Source organism: Mesoplodon densirostris, chromosome 11 (assembly GCF_025265405.1).
Source record: "Mesoplodon densirostris isolate mMesDen1 chromosome 11, mMesDen1 primary haplotype, whole genome shotgun sequence".
In the NCBI taxonomy this organism is placed as follows: Eukaryota; Metazoa; Chordata; class Mammalia; order Artiodactyla; family Ziphiidae; genus Mesoplodon; species Mesoplodon densirostris.
The window spans coordinates 4,940,157-4,951,646 of record NC_082671.1 but is presented as its reverse complement, the minus strand read 5'-3'; the positions used below and the strand labels follow the sequence as shown (position 1 = coordinate 4,951,646).

General features: G+C 56.0%; 1 protein-coding gene across 3 annotated transcripts; it reads right to left on the bottom strand.

Moving 5' to 3' along the window:
* Positions 1 to 45: 45 nt before the first annotated feature.
* On the bottom strand, positions 46 to 10,958 carry ITFG2 (integrin alpha FG-GAP repeat containing 2). 3 transcript variants are annotated; one of them, XM_060113329.1, is made up of 12 exons: positions 10,746 to 10,957; positions 6,665 to 6,760; positions 6,063 to 6,104; positions 5,797 to 5,968; positions 4,905 to 5,044; positions 4,315 to 4,463; positions 3,853 to 3,950; positions 3,615 to 3,668; positions 3,423 to 3,514; positions 2,297 to 2,414; positions 1,365 to 1,534; positions 194 to 1,248 (listed from the first exon to the last, which is right to left on the bottom strand). In XM_060113329.1, exons 1-12 carry the CDS (start codon positions 10,839 to 10,841, stop codon positions 1,123 to 1,125), a joined length of 1,353 nt encoding a protein of 450 aa, XP_059969312.1. In that variant the 5' UTR covers positions 10,842 to 10,957; the 3' UTR covers positions 194 to 1,122. The 3 variants fall into 3 exon arrangements, with proteins under 3 accessions (XP_059969314.1, XP_059969312.1, XP_059969313.1); XM_060113330.1 differs by having other exon boundaries at positions 195 to 1,248; positions 1,361 to 1,534; positions 10,746 to 10,956; XM_060113331.1 differs by lacking the exon at positions 3,615 to 3,668 and having other exon boundaries at positions 46 to 1,248; positions 10,746 to 10,958.
* Between the last annotated feature and the right edge of the window lie 532 nt (positions 10,959 to 11,490).

Sequence of the window (11,490 nt, the reverse complement as noted above, 5' to 3'; positions counted from 1 at the left end):
TGCCCTGGCTCCCTTACAGAAGGAAATGGGAGTGCGGACATGCCGTGGGGCTGACCCCTCTGGCTGGGGTCCCTGTAACTGGCAGCAGTGGTCTCCAACTCCTCTGAACACAACTCAGCAGGAAGTGCGTCCTACGCTGCACTCAGTACACACCCGTGCACGGACACACGCAAGGGTAGCAAAACAATCCTTCCCTGCACGTGAGCAACACACTCCCGTAGTTTTTGTCCTGCTTAGTCTAGTCTATCTCATTTATTTAAAAAAACTGCCGACCACAACCCAGCAAAGGATCGCAACCTACAATTCGAAAACCACTGATTCAGAGCACAGGAATCAAGAGCAGAAGGGATATAAATGGCCCAGGGTATCGTTCTGATTGTGGCCTGGACTGTAAACCTGCATCAGATTTTAAAATCATGAGGGTGGACAGCCAATTCACTTACAACCATTCTGTACCCAGATGACCATTCTGTTTTTCACTTTCAGTACAGTGTTCAATTTATTACCTGAGATATCCCTCGCTTTACTATAAAGCAGGCTTTGCGTGAGGTGATCTTGCCCGGCTAGAGGCTGATGTAAGTGTTCTGAGCACGTTTAACACAGGGTGGGCTAAGCTGTGACGTCCGGTAGGTGAGGTGTGGGAAATGCATTTTCAGTTTACGATATTTTCAACTCACGATGGATTTATGAGGGCGAAACCCATCCTAAGTCAAAGATCTGTGGTTCGCCATTCGTGTAACCATCACTGACGTCAGTGACCCGGAGCCATGCCCCAGAAGATGGAACTTGGGGGTGGGCCCTCACTGCCATCGCGCCACTGGCCCCGAGGCCTGGCTGGGGAGCAGCGAGAGACTTGCAGTCCCTCCTCACAAACGAGCCTGTTTCCCACACAACAAGGGTGGGGAGCTCTGGGGAGGGGGCAGTGCCTGCCGGGGTGATGGGCGAGGCTCGCAAGGAAAGGGGCAAAGGAGCAGCTCGCCTCCTCCGTCACCAGAAAGACCACGAGGCCTACAGTTCACAGCCACCCCAGGGCCGCCACCATCCTTCCTCTATAAGGTGCGCTCCCTGTCTCGCAAATACCACGGACAGCTTGCGGGGTGGGGACGTTCAGAAGGGTCCCGTTCAGCCAAGACGGCCGGTCCAGCTAGGAGGGATCCCGGAGGCCTGTGGACGCACACTGTGGTGGCCCATCCGGATGGTAGAGGGTTTGGTGAAGCAGGGCCCGGGCGGCGGGGAGGTCGTCAGGGTCTGCGGGCAAGAGGGCCTGGTGGGTCTGCTGGGACCTGGCCTCCCGCAGCAGCCCCGCCCCCAGGACTCACCCACCCCCAGCTCCCGCAGCAGCCCCGCCCCCAGGACTCACCCACCCCCAGCTCCCGCAGCAGGCTCCAGAACTCCGGCTCAGCCTCTAGCACTTTGAGCAGGTTGGTGGACTCCATCCGCTCCAGCTGCACCTCCCAGTACACGTAGATCTTCTGGTTGAAGGTGACGTACACGAGGCAGGGGCTGTTGCAGCCCCCTTTGCAGGCGTACAGGCCTGGAGGAGGGGTGGCGGGGGTAGGAGAAAAAGGTCGGGGAGGCTTATGCCCGGCGCGGGCAGCATTCGTGTCAGCAGTTTCTACCCGCCCGTGGACGCCAAGCAGAAAACTAAAGGCCCTCTTTCTATTTCTTCCGTGTTGGGAACTCAGCAAAGCAGGTAAGACGTAAAATATCTGGCCCATTCCAGATACGGAAAACCACAGTAACAAAGCCCAGGCAGGACAGTGTCCTAGGAGGTGACATGTGCTGGTTTCCCATCTCAGTGACAGCCCCAGGGTAATGAGGGGCGGCTTCTCTTGGGTGGTGATCCCTCTTCCCAGGTCACTGGAATGTGGCACCAGCACGTCATTCAAGTGTTACCATTTCAGTGACCAGAGACACCCCCAAAGGAGTTAACGCTGCTTCCCAAGGTCCCCGATTTAGAACTAAGAGAATGGAACTCGGAGAACAGTCTTCACAGAGTCCTGACGCGTTCAGATGGGGAGGAACTTTCCCAGATCTCCACACAGCAGGCAGACAAGAACTCATCCGACTCTTTTTTTTTTCCTGAGCAACCCGCCCCCCCCATATCTGATCCTTTAAAATATCCAAAGACAGACACCTCACTGTCTTTTATCTCCTCTTAGTTAAAACAGTAAAGATGGCAATCTGGTACCCACTCACACCCTCTAATGGAAGAGCTGAAGAACTCGGGGCCGCAGTGAGAGTGGAAGCGAGGGAGACAGGTGTGCTTAGCAAGGGGCGCGGGGCAGGGTCCCACCTGCACAGAAGGCGCGGACGTTCTCGTCCACCTGGAAGCGCACGACGGTGCGGTTGTGATCAATGATGTACGTCTGTCCATCCCAGGCACAGGCGACCACCTCCTCGTGCCCGTTGCCCTGAAAAAGGCCAGAGACGGGGATGCAGGGGTGGCCAGGAGCCGTTTATGTTTTTTTTAGTTTTTCACTTTATTTATTTTTCGCTGCATTGTGTTTTTGTTGCCGCACGCAGGCTTTCTCTCTAGTTGCGGCGAGCGGGGGCTACTCTTCATTGCGGTGCACGGGCTTCTCATTGTGGTGGCTTCTCTTGTTGTGGAGCATGGGCTCTAGGCGCACAGGCTCAGTAGTTGTGGCTCGCGGGCTTAGCTGCTCCGCGGCACGTGGGATCTTCCCAGACCAGGGCTCGAACCTGTGTCCCCGGCTTTGGCAGGCGGATTTCTAACCACTGTGCCACCAGGGAAGTCCCCAGGAGCTGTTTTAGAATGGCTTCCTGACCGGGTGGATGAAATTACGGGAGCTGTGGACTCGGCTCCGGGTGACAGACAGCTGGGAAGGAAACCCCCCTGCGTTTCTCACCGAACATCTCCCAGCACCTGGCACCAGAGGGGCCTGCTGAGTGAGCCACCCCCCCAGAGTGCTCGCGACAACCCTAAGAAGTAGGCAACATCACTCCCATTTTATATTGAGGAAGTGCCAGCTTACAGAAACAAACTCACTCACCCAAGGCCACCCGGCCGGGAAGTGGCAAAAGTGGGACTCAAAGCCGGGCCTGTCCTGACCTGACCTCAGAGCCTCACGCCTCTTCTCCTAGACCCTCAAGCAGGCACAACGGCCGCGTCAGCGCCGCCCCACCTGCCGACCCAGGGGCCACAGCTCTGGTGAACACACACTCATGTGCAGACACCTGCAGATGGGCGAACAACTCACTTCTGGACCCTGAGAACAAGTTGCTTCTCTTTGGAGCTATCGGCTCTGCTGAAACGGGAGCTTCCCCAGCGGCACAGAGAACAGCGCTGAGCCCATGGAGTCGGGGGAGCTCGGGGGGCCAGGCCTGTCTAGGGAGCCTTGAGGTAAAGGCGGAGGAGTCGGCTGAGAAGGGAGAATGGCCCCCTAAGGGCCCCCACTCACTGTGACGTCCAGTTTCTCGAGGGCAAAGAGCTGGTGGTCCACCTGCACCGACCACAGCAGCTTGTCCGCCTCCTCCGTGAGCTTCAGTGTCCCTGCGGGGAGAGGCGCTCGGGCTGGGGGCAGAACCCTGCGCAGACCCCGGGCACACAACTGCCCACCCTGCACGGCCCATGGCTGACCCGAGGGACTCACCATCCAGGGTGCAGAGGGCAAAGAGGCCCGAGGCGCCGCTCTTGGGGCTGCGGCCTGCGGGGGGGGGGGAGAGGGAGGGGCGGTAGAAGGACCAGAAGAAGGAAACGCGAAAGGCAAGGCGAGACCAGAGCACATGCCAAGGGCGGGGCGTGAAGGATGCGCTAGAAGCAAGGGTGGTCCTGTACCTCCCCTCCCCCCTTCACCCCTGCATCTCCCGCCCAGCCCCGCTCCGCCCCACCTCGCTTGATGTTGCCGATGAGGTGAGTGGAGACGTTCTTGTTGTGGATGCGGCCGGACGTCTGGTGCAGCACAACGTCTCGGGCAGCGGGGGTCTCCCTGTGGTGGGGGAGGGCGGCTAAGTGGGAGCCCAACAGAGCTTGGCTCTCCAGACCCACGTGGGCCCCATCTCTGTGCGAGCTTCCAGGACGTGAATCAGCTGGGAGACCTATCGCCCACCCCACCTGGGCCAGTGGGCAAGTCGAGAGGGAGGGACGGAGCTGCCAGGCTGGAATCTCAGAACCTCTTCCAGTTGCTGCGTCAGGCTCAGGATTCCCTGGGTCCCAAAATAATCTTCCTTAATGGGGCAGAGATGCTTGTGCCGGGACCCAGCTGATGCTGCTCCAACCACAGACCCATCCACGGCTGTGGGCACCCACCTCGCTGCCAGGCACCCCACCGTCCACAGGCCCGCCCCCCTTACCTAGTGCCCTCCTCGGGCCCCTCAGAGGTGGGAGGCGGCCCAGGGTCTGTGTTCCAGGTACACAGCAGAATCGCGTAAGCACAGCCTGGCTGAGATACCATCAGCTCAGGAAGACCCAGGGGCCCTGGAGTCACCGAGAGACTGTCCACCTGCACCAGAGAATGGGGGCTTAAGGGAGCTGCTGGCGAGAGAAAGGGGAAAGCCTGCAGAGGACGGGAGTGGGCAGGGGCCCTGGGACATGTCCTCAGCCTTCCAGGGCAGCAGCAGGGGGAAGTGCAGCGTCCACGGGGCTCCTGCTGGTGCCACCCTCTCCACAGGGAGCACCTGCGCTCCCGCGGCGCGGATCCCAATGCGACACACCCACCATCACAGCCCTAATTCTTAGCGCAATGTTCCTTCCTGTCGGCCTGTTACTGGCCATCTCCCCTAAGACCCTGATTCAAAGTGATCTCCTCTGGGTCTCTGTCAACAAGGTGGTCTTCCCTCCTTCTCACCCTGAGCCCCAGCCCCCGCCTGTTCTCCCACAAGCCCCCTCCAGGAGGGAGGCCCGTCCTGCTCCTGGGCTGTGGCCCCCATGCTCAGCCTCTCACCTGACCCTCCAGCATCCACTTCTTGAGTGACACCAGCTGCCCTGTCAGATGCTCGGTGCCATCGCCCAGGTCCTCCCAGCGGAAAGCCCGGACCACGCGGTCCGTGTAACCCACCACCAGCTCGCAACAGCCATCGCCATCTGTGGATCCAGACAATGAGACAAGTTTGGAGCCAAACCTGTCTTCGCCAGCTGGGGTCCTACAAGCACGCCCTCCTCCCCGCCCCTCTAGCACCACCGCCACTGGCACTTTTTATCAGGTTCGACCTCAGGCCCACCTGCCGAGCTGCTACGTCACCCCTTGAGCCAGGTACCCGCTCCCTTGCCTGCCCTTGCACCCAGAACCACACAGCTGCCTCGCAGGGCCTGTCACTTCTCCCCTTGGGTACATGACTCGAGTGCCCTGATGCACCCATATCCCTACCAGCACCTTTGAGACAGCCTCTGGCCCAAGTACCAGCCCCACAGCCAAGCGGCTCACTCTCTTACAATTGATCAGCTGTCCCCTTCTCGGCAGGGACTCCCCTGACAACTCCACTTGGAACAGCCAACTCTACCTCGACACCCTCCAGCCCCTTCCGTGGGTGGTCTCCTCCACGGCACTTACTGCTTTCGAATATACTATTTAATTTTCTCACCACATTGCTAGCGTTTATTTTCTGTCCCTTCCCAGTAAAGGTCCAAGAGGGCAGTGATTTTTGTCTGTTTTATTCACTATTGCAATCCCAGTGCCTGGAACGATGCCTGGTTTATCACGGGAGCTCAGCAGCCTGGCGTTAAATGCATGACAACTGCCCAAACAAACACCGACGAGACCCCTGGCTCCCTCGAGATCTGCCCTGTTGCCCCTTGACTCCTATTCCCTGGCTGCCTGCAAAGACAGCCATGCCCACCGATGTCGCTGATCAGCATGACCTTGGTGTTGGCAGGGATGTGCTGCTTGAAGACTGGGCGCTGCTCCTCCCCCCCGAGGGTCTCGTGGTGCCCAGAAGTATCCAGGGCCTTAGTGGGCGTAAGGTCACACAAGTGAAACCAGCCCTCGGCACTCACGGCCACCACCAGGTTCTGGGAGAGACAGAGGTAGAGGAGAGGGCTGGTCGTCAGAGCACAGGAGTCGGGGACGGGCCGAGGGAAACCCGCAGTCCCCTGGGCTTCCTACCTTTCCTTTATTACACACATCTCCAACCCCGACGCACGTGAGCTGCAAAAGAAGAAAGAGGGGCTCAGGGGGCCACGCTAAGGGTCCCCAGTGCTCCCTAACCTCTGTGAAGCACGGAGCGGGCTTCTCATCACCGTCCTTCACTGAAAACTCCTGCGCACGCCCCACATCGAGAGGCTGGGCTAATCTCATTACTGTGCTCTGGGTCCAGTTTACCAGACAGGAGTATAAGGACCTGAGGTAGTGAAGACCACTTGGGCTTAAACAAAACAAAAACTACATCAGTAGAGCCGGACTATCATACTTCTAGACGTATTCAAATGACTGCCCCCATTTTCTACTACACTTCGTACGATCAGACAACCTCAGCAGATCCACGAAGAACTAAGGGAGTCAGTCCATGACATAAAATGAAAACCAGCCCGGCTGTGTGTGCGCATGACATAGGGAAGCCTGGGGGCTTCCCTCCGATTCAAATGAACCCTTAACCAGCAGCTGGAGACCTCGGACACGCTGGGGAGCTCGTGCGTGGGGCCCAGCTTCGACAGTCCCCGGGCAGGAGGGGTCCCTCCCCCTGGAGACCCAGGCAGCTGGATACTGACCATCCCCTGGCAGGAGCAGGTGAGCCACGGCCGGCTGTCATCGTTCTTATACACAGACAGCTTTCCACTGGTGTCCCCCACCACCAGTTCATTCAACTTCAAATGGAGAGAGAAGAGAGGGTTAGGCTGGGGTCCTGCGGAGCCACTCAAGCCCTTCTCGACTAAGTCACGAGACCTCAACCTGCATCTCCATCAACTTCATTAACAAGACTTCGAGACCAACACAATCACAGTCTCCCAGGTTCTTTATCTCCAGTTAGGGGTATGTGTGTGTTGAGGGCAGGGCAGGTTAGAGAAGGGCCAATACAGAATCTGTGCTCCGTCTCAGAAAAGTCTGACGTCTGAACAGCTCAATGCTCCACACGCCTGCTTTCGGCGCTTCTAATTTGTCTTTACGCATGGGACACGTTAGGAAAATGAGCCCAAATTGTAACCTTCGGAGAATTTAACTTCAGAACTCACATTTAATCAGGGGCCAAATAAAGACAGCGTCAGCTCTGGGGTCCTCCCTCCCCTGGCAAGACCTTTCGACGTTGGTGCGTGTGAGTGAACACAGTTGGTGGAGGTGCCGGAAGGGCAGCCTCCCAGCTCTGGGCCTCAGGTGCCCCCTAGTGGTGGCTAAGCTCCCAGGAGGGTCTGGAAACTCTTGGCCGTTTACATGTGGGCTCCCCATTTCCCAGTGGTTCCTCAAAGGCTGGCCACCCTTTCAAGGGGATAACGATGATAGCCAGCTGGCTCCAAATGCCACTTCCAGAAATACTTTCATGATTCCTTCTTGGGGGGACATCTAACACCCTTTCCTGTCCTCAGAGTGAATATTAGATTCTCAAAAGATTTAATTTTTTTTTTTTTTTCCGGTACGCGGGCCTCCCACTGTTGTGGCCTCTCCCGTTGCGGAGCACAGGCTCCAGACGCGCAGGCTCAGCGGCCATGGCTCACGGGCCCAGCTGCTCCGCGGCATGTGGGATCTTCCCAGACCGGGGCACGAACCCGTGTCCCCTGCATCAGCAGGCAGACTCTCAACCACTGCGCCACCAGGGAAGCCCAAGAGATTTAATTTTAAAGGCAAAAAAGACATAACAGATCAACAGTAAGAAAAAATGAGAAACAAATTGGGGTTTATTAATAATGATCTGAAGCTTAGATTTATTATATTTTAACAGTTACGGCAGTTTCTGGTGGGGACATTAGATAACGGAAGCATAAAACAAGTTTATCTATTTACATCAAACCCTCTGCACCCTGGATGACTTCTGCAGACACACAGGACAAAGGCTGAATAGCGCAGAGCCTCCGAGTGCAGCTGCCTGAATTTGAATCCAGCCCTCTATGCCTGAATCTTTTCATCTATAAAACGAGGATCATAAGACTATCCACCTCATAAGGTTGCCGGGAGAACCGAGCTAACAGAGGGAAGCATCTAGAAAGGTGACTGACAAATAGCACGAATAACAGGGGGTTTTCAGCTTCCAGTTAAATGCCTCCAAGGCTTGGGGATCTTAGCATCTTTCACACAATCCACTCTTTTTCTATACATTCATTCAACAAATGCCACAGTCCATAGTAGGCCCTCGATAAAAGTTTACTTAATGACAAATTAAAGATTTTTTTTTTTAACAAAGAAACATCAGAAGAAAGAGGATGCCCAGCCAACCCTTGAGTTTTCAGGGAAAGCTGAACAACCCACTAGGGGCCCAAAGACAAATGCCACAGATCCACAGTTGTACAAATGCTGAGAAGGACCTCAGTTTAACAAGGGCACAGAGGAAGGAATAAAATTGTAAAATAGTGTGGTGAGTGCGGTGAGTGAGTAGACACAACTCAGTAGGCGACCTGGATGAGCACACTTCCGGGGTCGCCCAACTGCTCCCCAGCACTTCTGTTCCTCTGTGGTCCATCCTGGCTCTGGCCTCTGGAGGTTACTCAGTGACACTAAAGAACCCCAGCTGCAGAGTACACCTTCAGTCAGAAATGCTACCAGAGAAAGGAAGTGTGTTCTTTCTGTGACCTGCGTCCCCCTTCTAGACACCATCTCCCCACTGGTTCTGTGGGGTTCTCGAGGGTGTGTATTCTATCCCTGGCTTCTTCCTCTGACTTAGCAGGAAATAAATTACTCGCAAATAACTTTAGGTTACTGGTTTAATAGGATGAAATAAGTATTTTTCCTGCCCCAAATCTCCAAAGGCTGGCCTGGAGGATCAGTAACAAAATTTCTATCCATACTCATGCAGGCTGAGTGTACCACACCTGACTAGTAGCCAACTACCTCACCTACTTGCCTTTATTTCAATTATATTTATTAATAACAGGCAAAACTCTTCAAATTGCTTTGAGATACATAATGACATTTGCCTTTCATAACAACCCTCATTTATTCAACAAACATTTACTAAGTGCCTACTATGTCCCAGGCACTATTCTAAGTATTGGGAATACAGCAGTGAAAAAAAGTTTTAAAAATTCCTATCCTTACAGAGCTTACAATGCTTACAACTAAGGTTTAAAAAAAAAGAGGTAGGGAATTCCCTGGCGGTCCAGTGGTTAGGACTCCATGCTCTCACTGCCGAGGGCCCAGGTTCAATCCCTGGTCGGGGAGCTAAGATCCCACAAGCTGCACGGCACACCCACGGCCCCCCCCAAAAAAGTAGTGTGATATACCTAATATTGCAGAACTGAGTGTGCAATTCACTTAGAAAAGTACAATTGCCAAAAAAAGCTGACACTGTGAAGCGAGGAAAAAAAGGCACGTGTCCCCTTTTAAACAATCAGGTAAAATAGAAAATAATGCACATCTAACGTCACTGTGTTAACGTACTATTTTAAAATGCTTCCCTTGATTGTCTCATAAAATTATACTGTTGAGCATATGAAGAAACGAGAGAGCCCAGACAACATAACACAAATTTATGGGAATAACTTCTTCCTCCCTAGACAGGATAGAGCCAAGAGGCCTCATAAAATACTTTTTCCATCACAGAGCAAAGGAGGCTGGGGGCGGGGTTGGGGGTGAGTGGTGGGGACGTTTTAGCCCGAAGTTTTTTTCCCTGGGAAAAGAGAGCACAGACAAGTTAGGGAGGTGAGGATGAGATGTGAGGGAGGCAGAGAAGCGACGGGGGCAGAGGGTAGCAGAGGAGAGCAACCATGTGCTTTGCATACACACCCTCGAGGACCCCACGGAAGGCGGACGCAGATCACAGAAAGAAAGCACTTCCTTTCTCTGTCAGCTTTTCATGTGAAACTGAGATTATGGAAAAAAGTGTCCCACACCATCAACGGCCACCGTCCCCTTGGATGCTTCACTCCAGAACCCTTTACATCTTGTAATCAATGGGCCTCACTACATTTCCCTATTCTTCTATCACCCTTCCCCCGCCCCACGATGAGCTACCTGCGGGCTGGGGCTTTTGAATTCCCAGAACGCAGCAGAGCCCTCGGCCCATAATCAAACGTTACCGACGACGCTAACGTGTCCTGAGCGTTAACCGAGTGCCAGACATGGTTCTACCTGCTCTACCTGTATTAAGTCACTTAACCGACGGGAAAAGGAAGGACCGCTGGGAGAGGAAAGGGACATGGACACTGAGCCAGTAACTCAACCGAGGTGGGCCCGCCAGGCGGAGACGCCCTGGCCAAGAGCCGAAAGCATTCCGGTGGGCCGGGCCGAGCCGGGCGGTGCGGAAGGTGCTCCCGCAGGAGCCGCACGCGCGCTCTTAGCCTACTTCCGACGCTCTGAAAGGGAAGGCGGCCCCGGAAGAGCTGGGAATTCGGCCATCACAGTTCACTGGCTCCTCTTGGGAACAAGTGACTGACCAGGCAGTGGACCCGGTACGCGAGTCCCTAGAAGGACACTGGAGCAGGGCTCCGGACCGATCCAGCCAGGATGCCGGGTACCCGAGCCGGCCACACATCCCTTCCCGATCCAGCCCGCACCGCCCGCCGTGCAACGCACGCCGTCCACGCCCCCACCGTACGCACTCGCAGCACGCACACGCCGCCGCGGGCGGCCTCCTCCGCCCCGCCCTGCCCCGCCCCACCCCGCGGTCGCAGATGGGCTGCGTCTCTCCAGTGCGCATGCACTTACCGTGTCGTTATCGACGTCTCCGAGGCAGATGGCGTGCGGGAAGAGGCTCCCGCTGAACTCCAGGGCCACGCGCTGTACGTAGCTAACCGATCTCATCGCAGTTCCCAGGGCTCAGGCACCGGGGAGCACCGCTAAGTGTTCCCCGAGCCCCTCCCGACGGCCGCCCGAGCGGAAACCCACCCACAGCGGAAGCTTACGTCACCCCCTGAGCCTCCAATCGCTGCCTTCCTCGCTTAACCTCAGAGAGGAGGCGGGCCTTCCGGGCGCGCCTGGCGTGTGGGCGGGGCTGAGTGACAGGGCCTCGGGCCATTCCTCTTCTCCGCAGGCTTTGCGCGCGCTCGTCCGCCGACGCTGGCCTGGCTGAGCCGTTTCCTTGGCAACAGGGCTTTCGCGGGCTTGACCTAATAACCTTGACCTTGTCCTTTGTTGCCCTGGCAGTGAAGATTCCCAGCCGTCAGACCATCCCTGAGAATCATAATAATCTTAATAACCGATGACTGTGTGGTTTACAACAGTGTTTTAAAAAAAACTACGGGGCCTCCCTGGTGGCGCAGTGGTTGAGAGTCCGCCTGCCGATGCAGGGGATACGGGTTCGTGCCCCGGTCTGGGAGGATCCCACATGCCGCGGAGCGGCTGGGCCCGTGAGCCATGGCCGCTGGGCCTGCGCGTCCGGAGCCTGTGCTCCGCAACGGGAGAGGCCACAACAGTGAGAGGCCCGCGTACCGCAAAAACAAAAACAAACAAA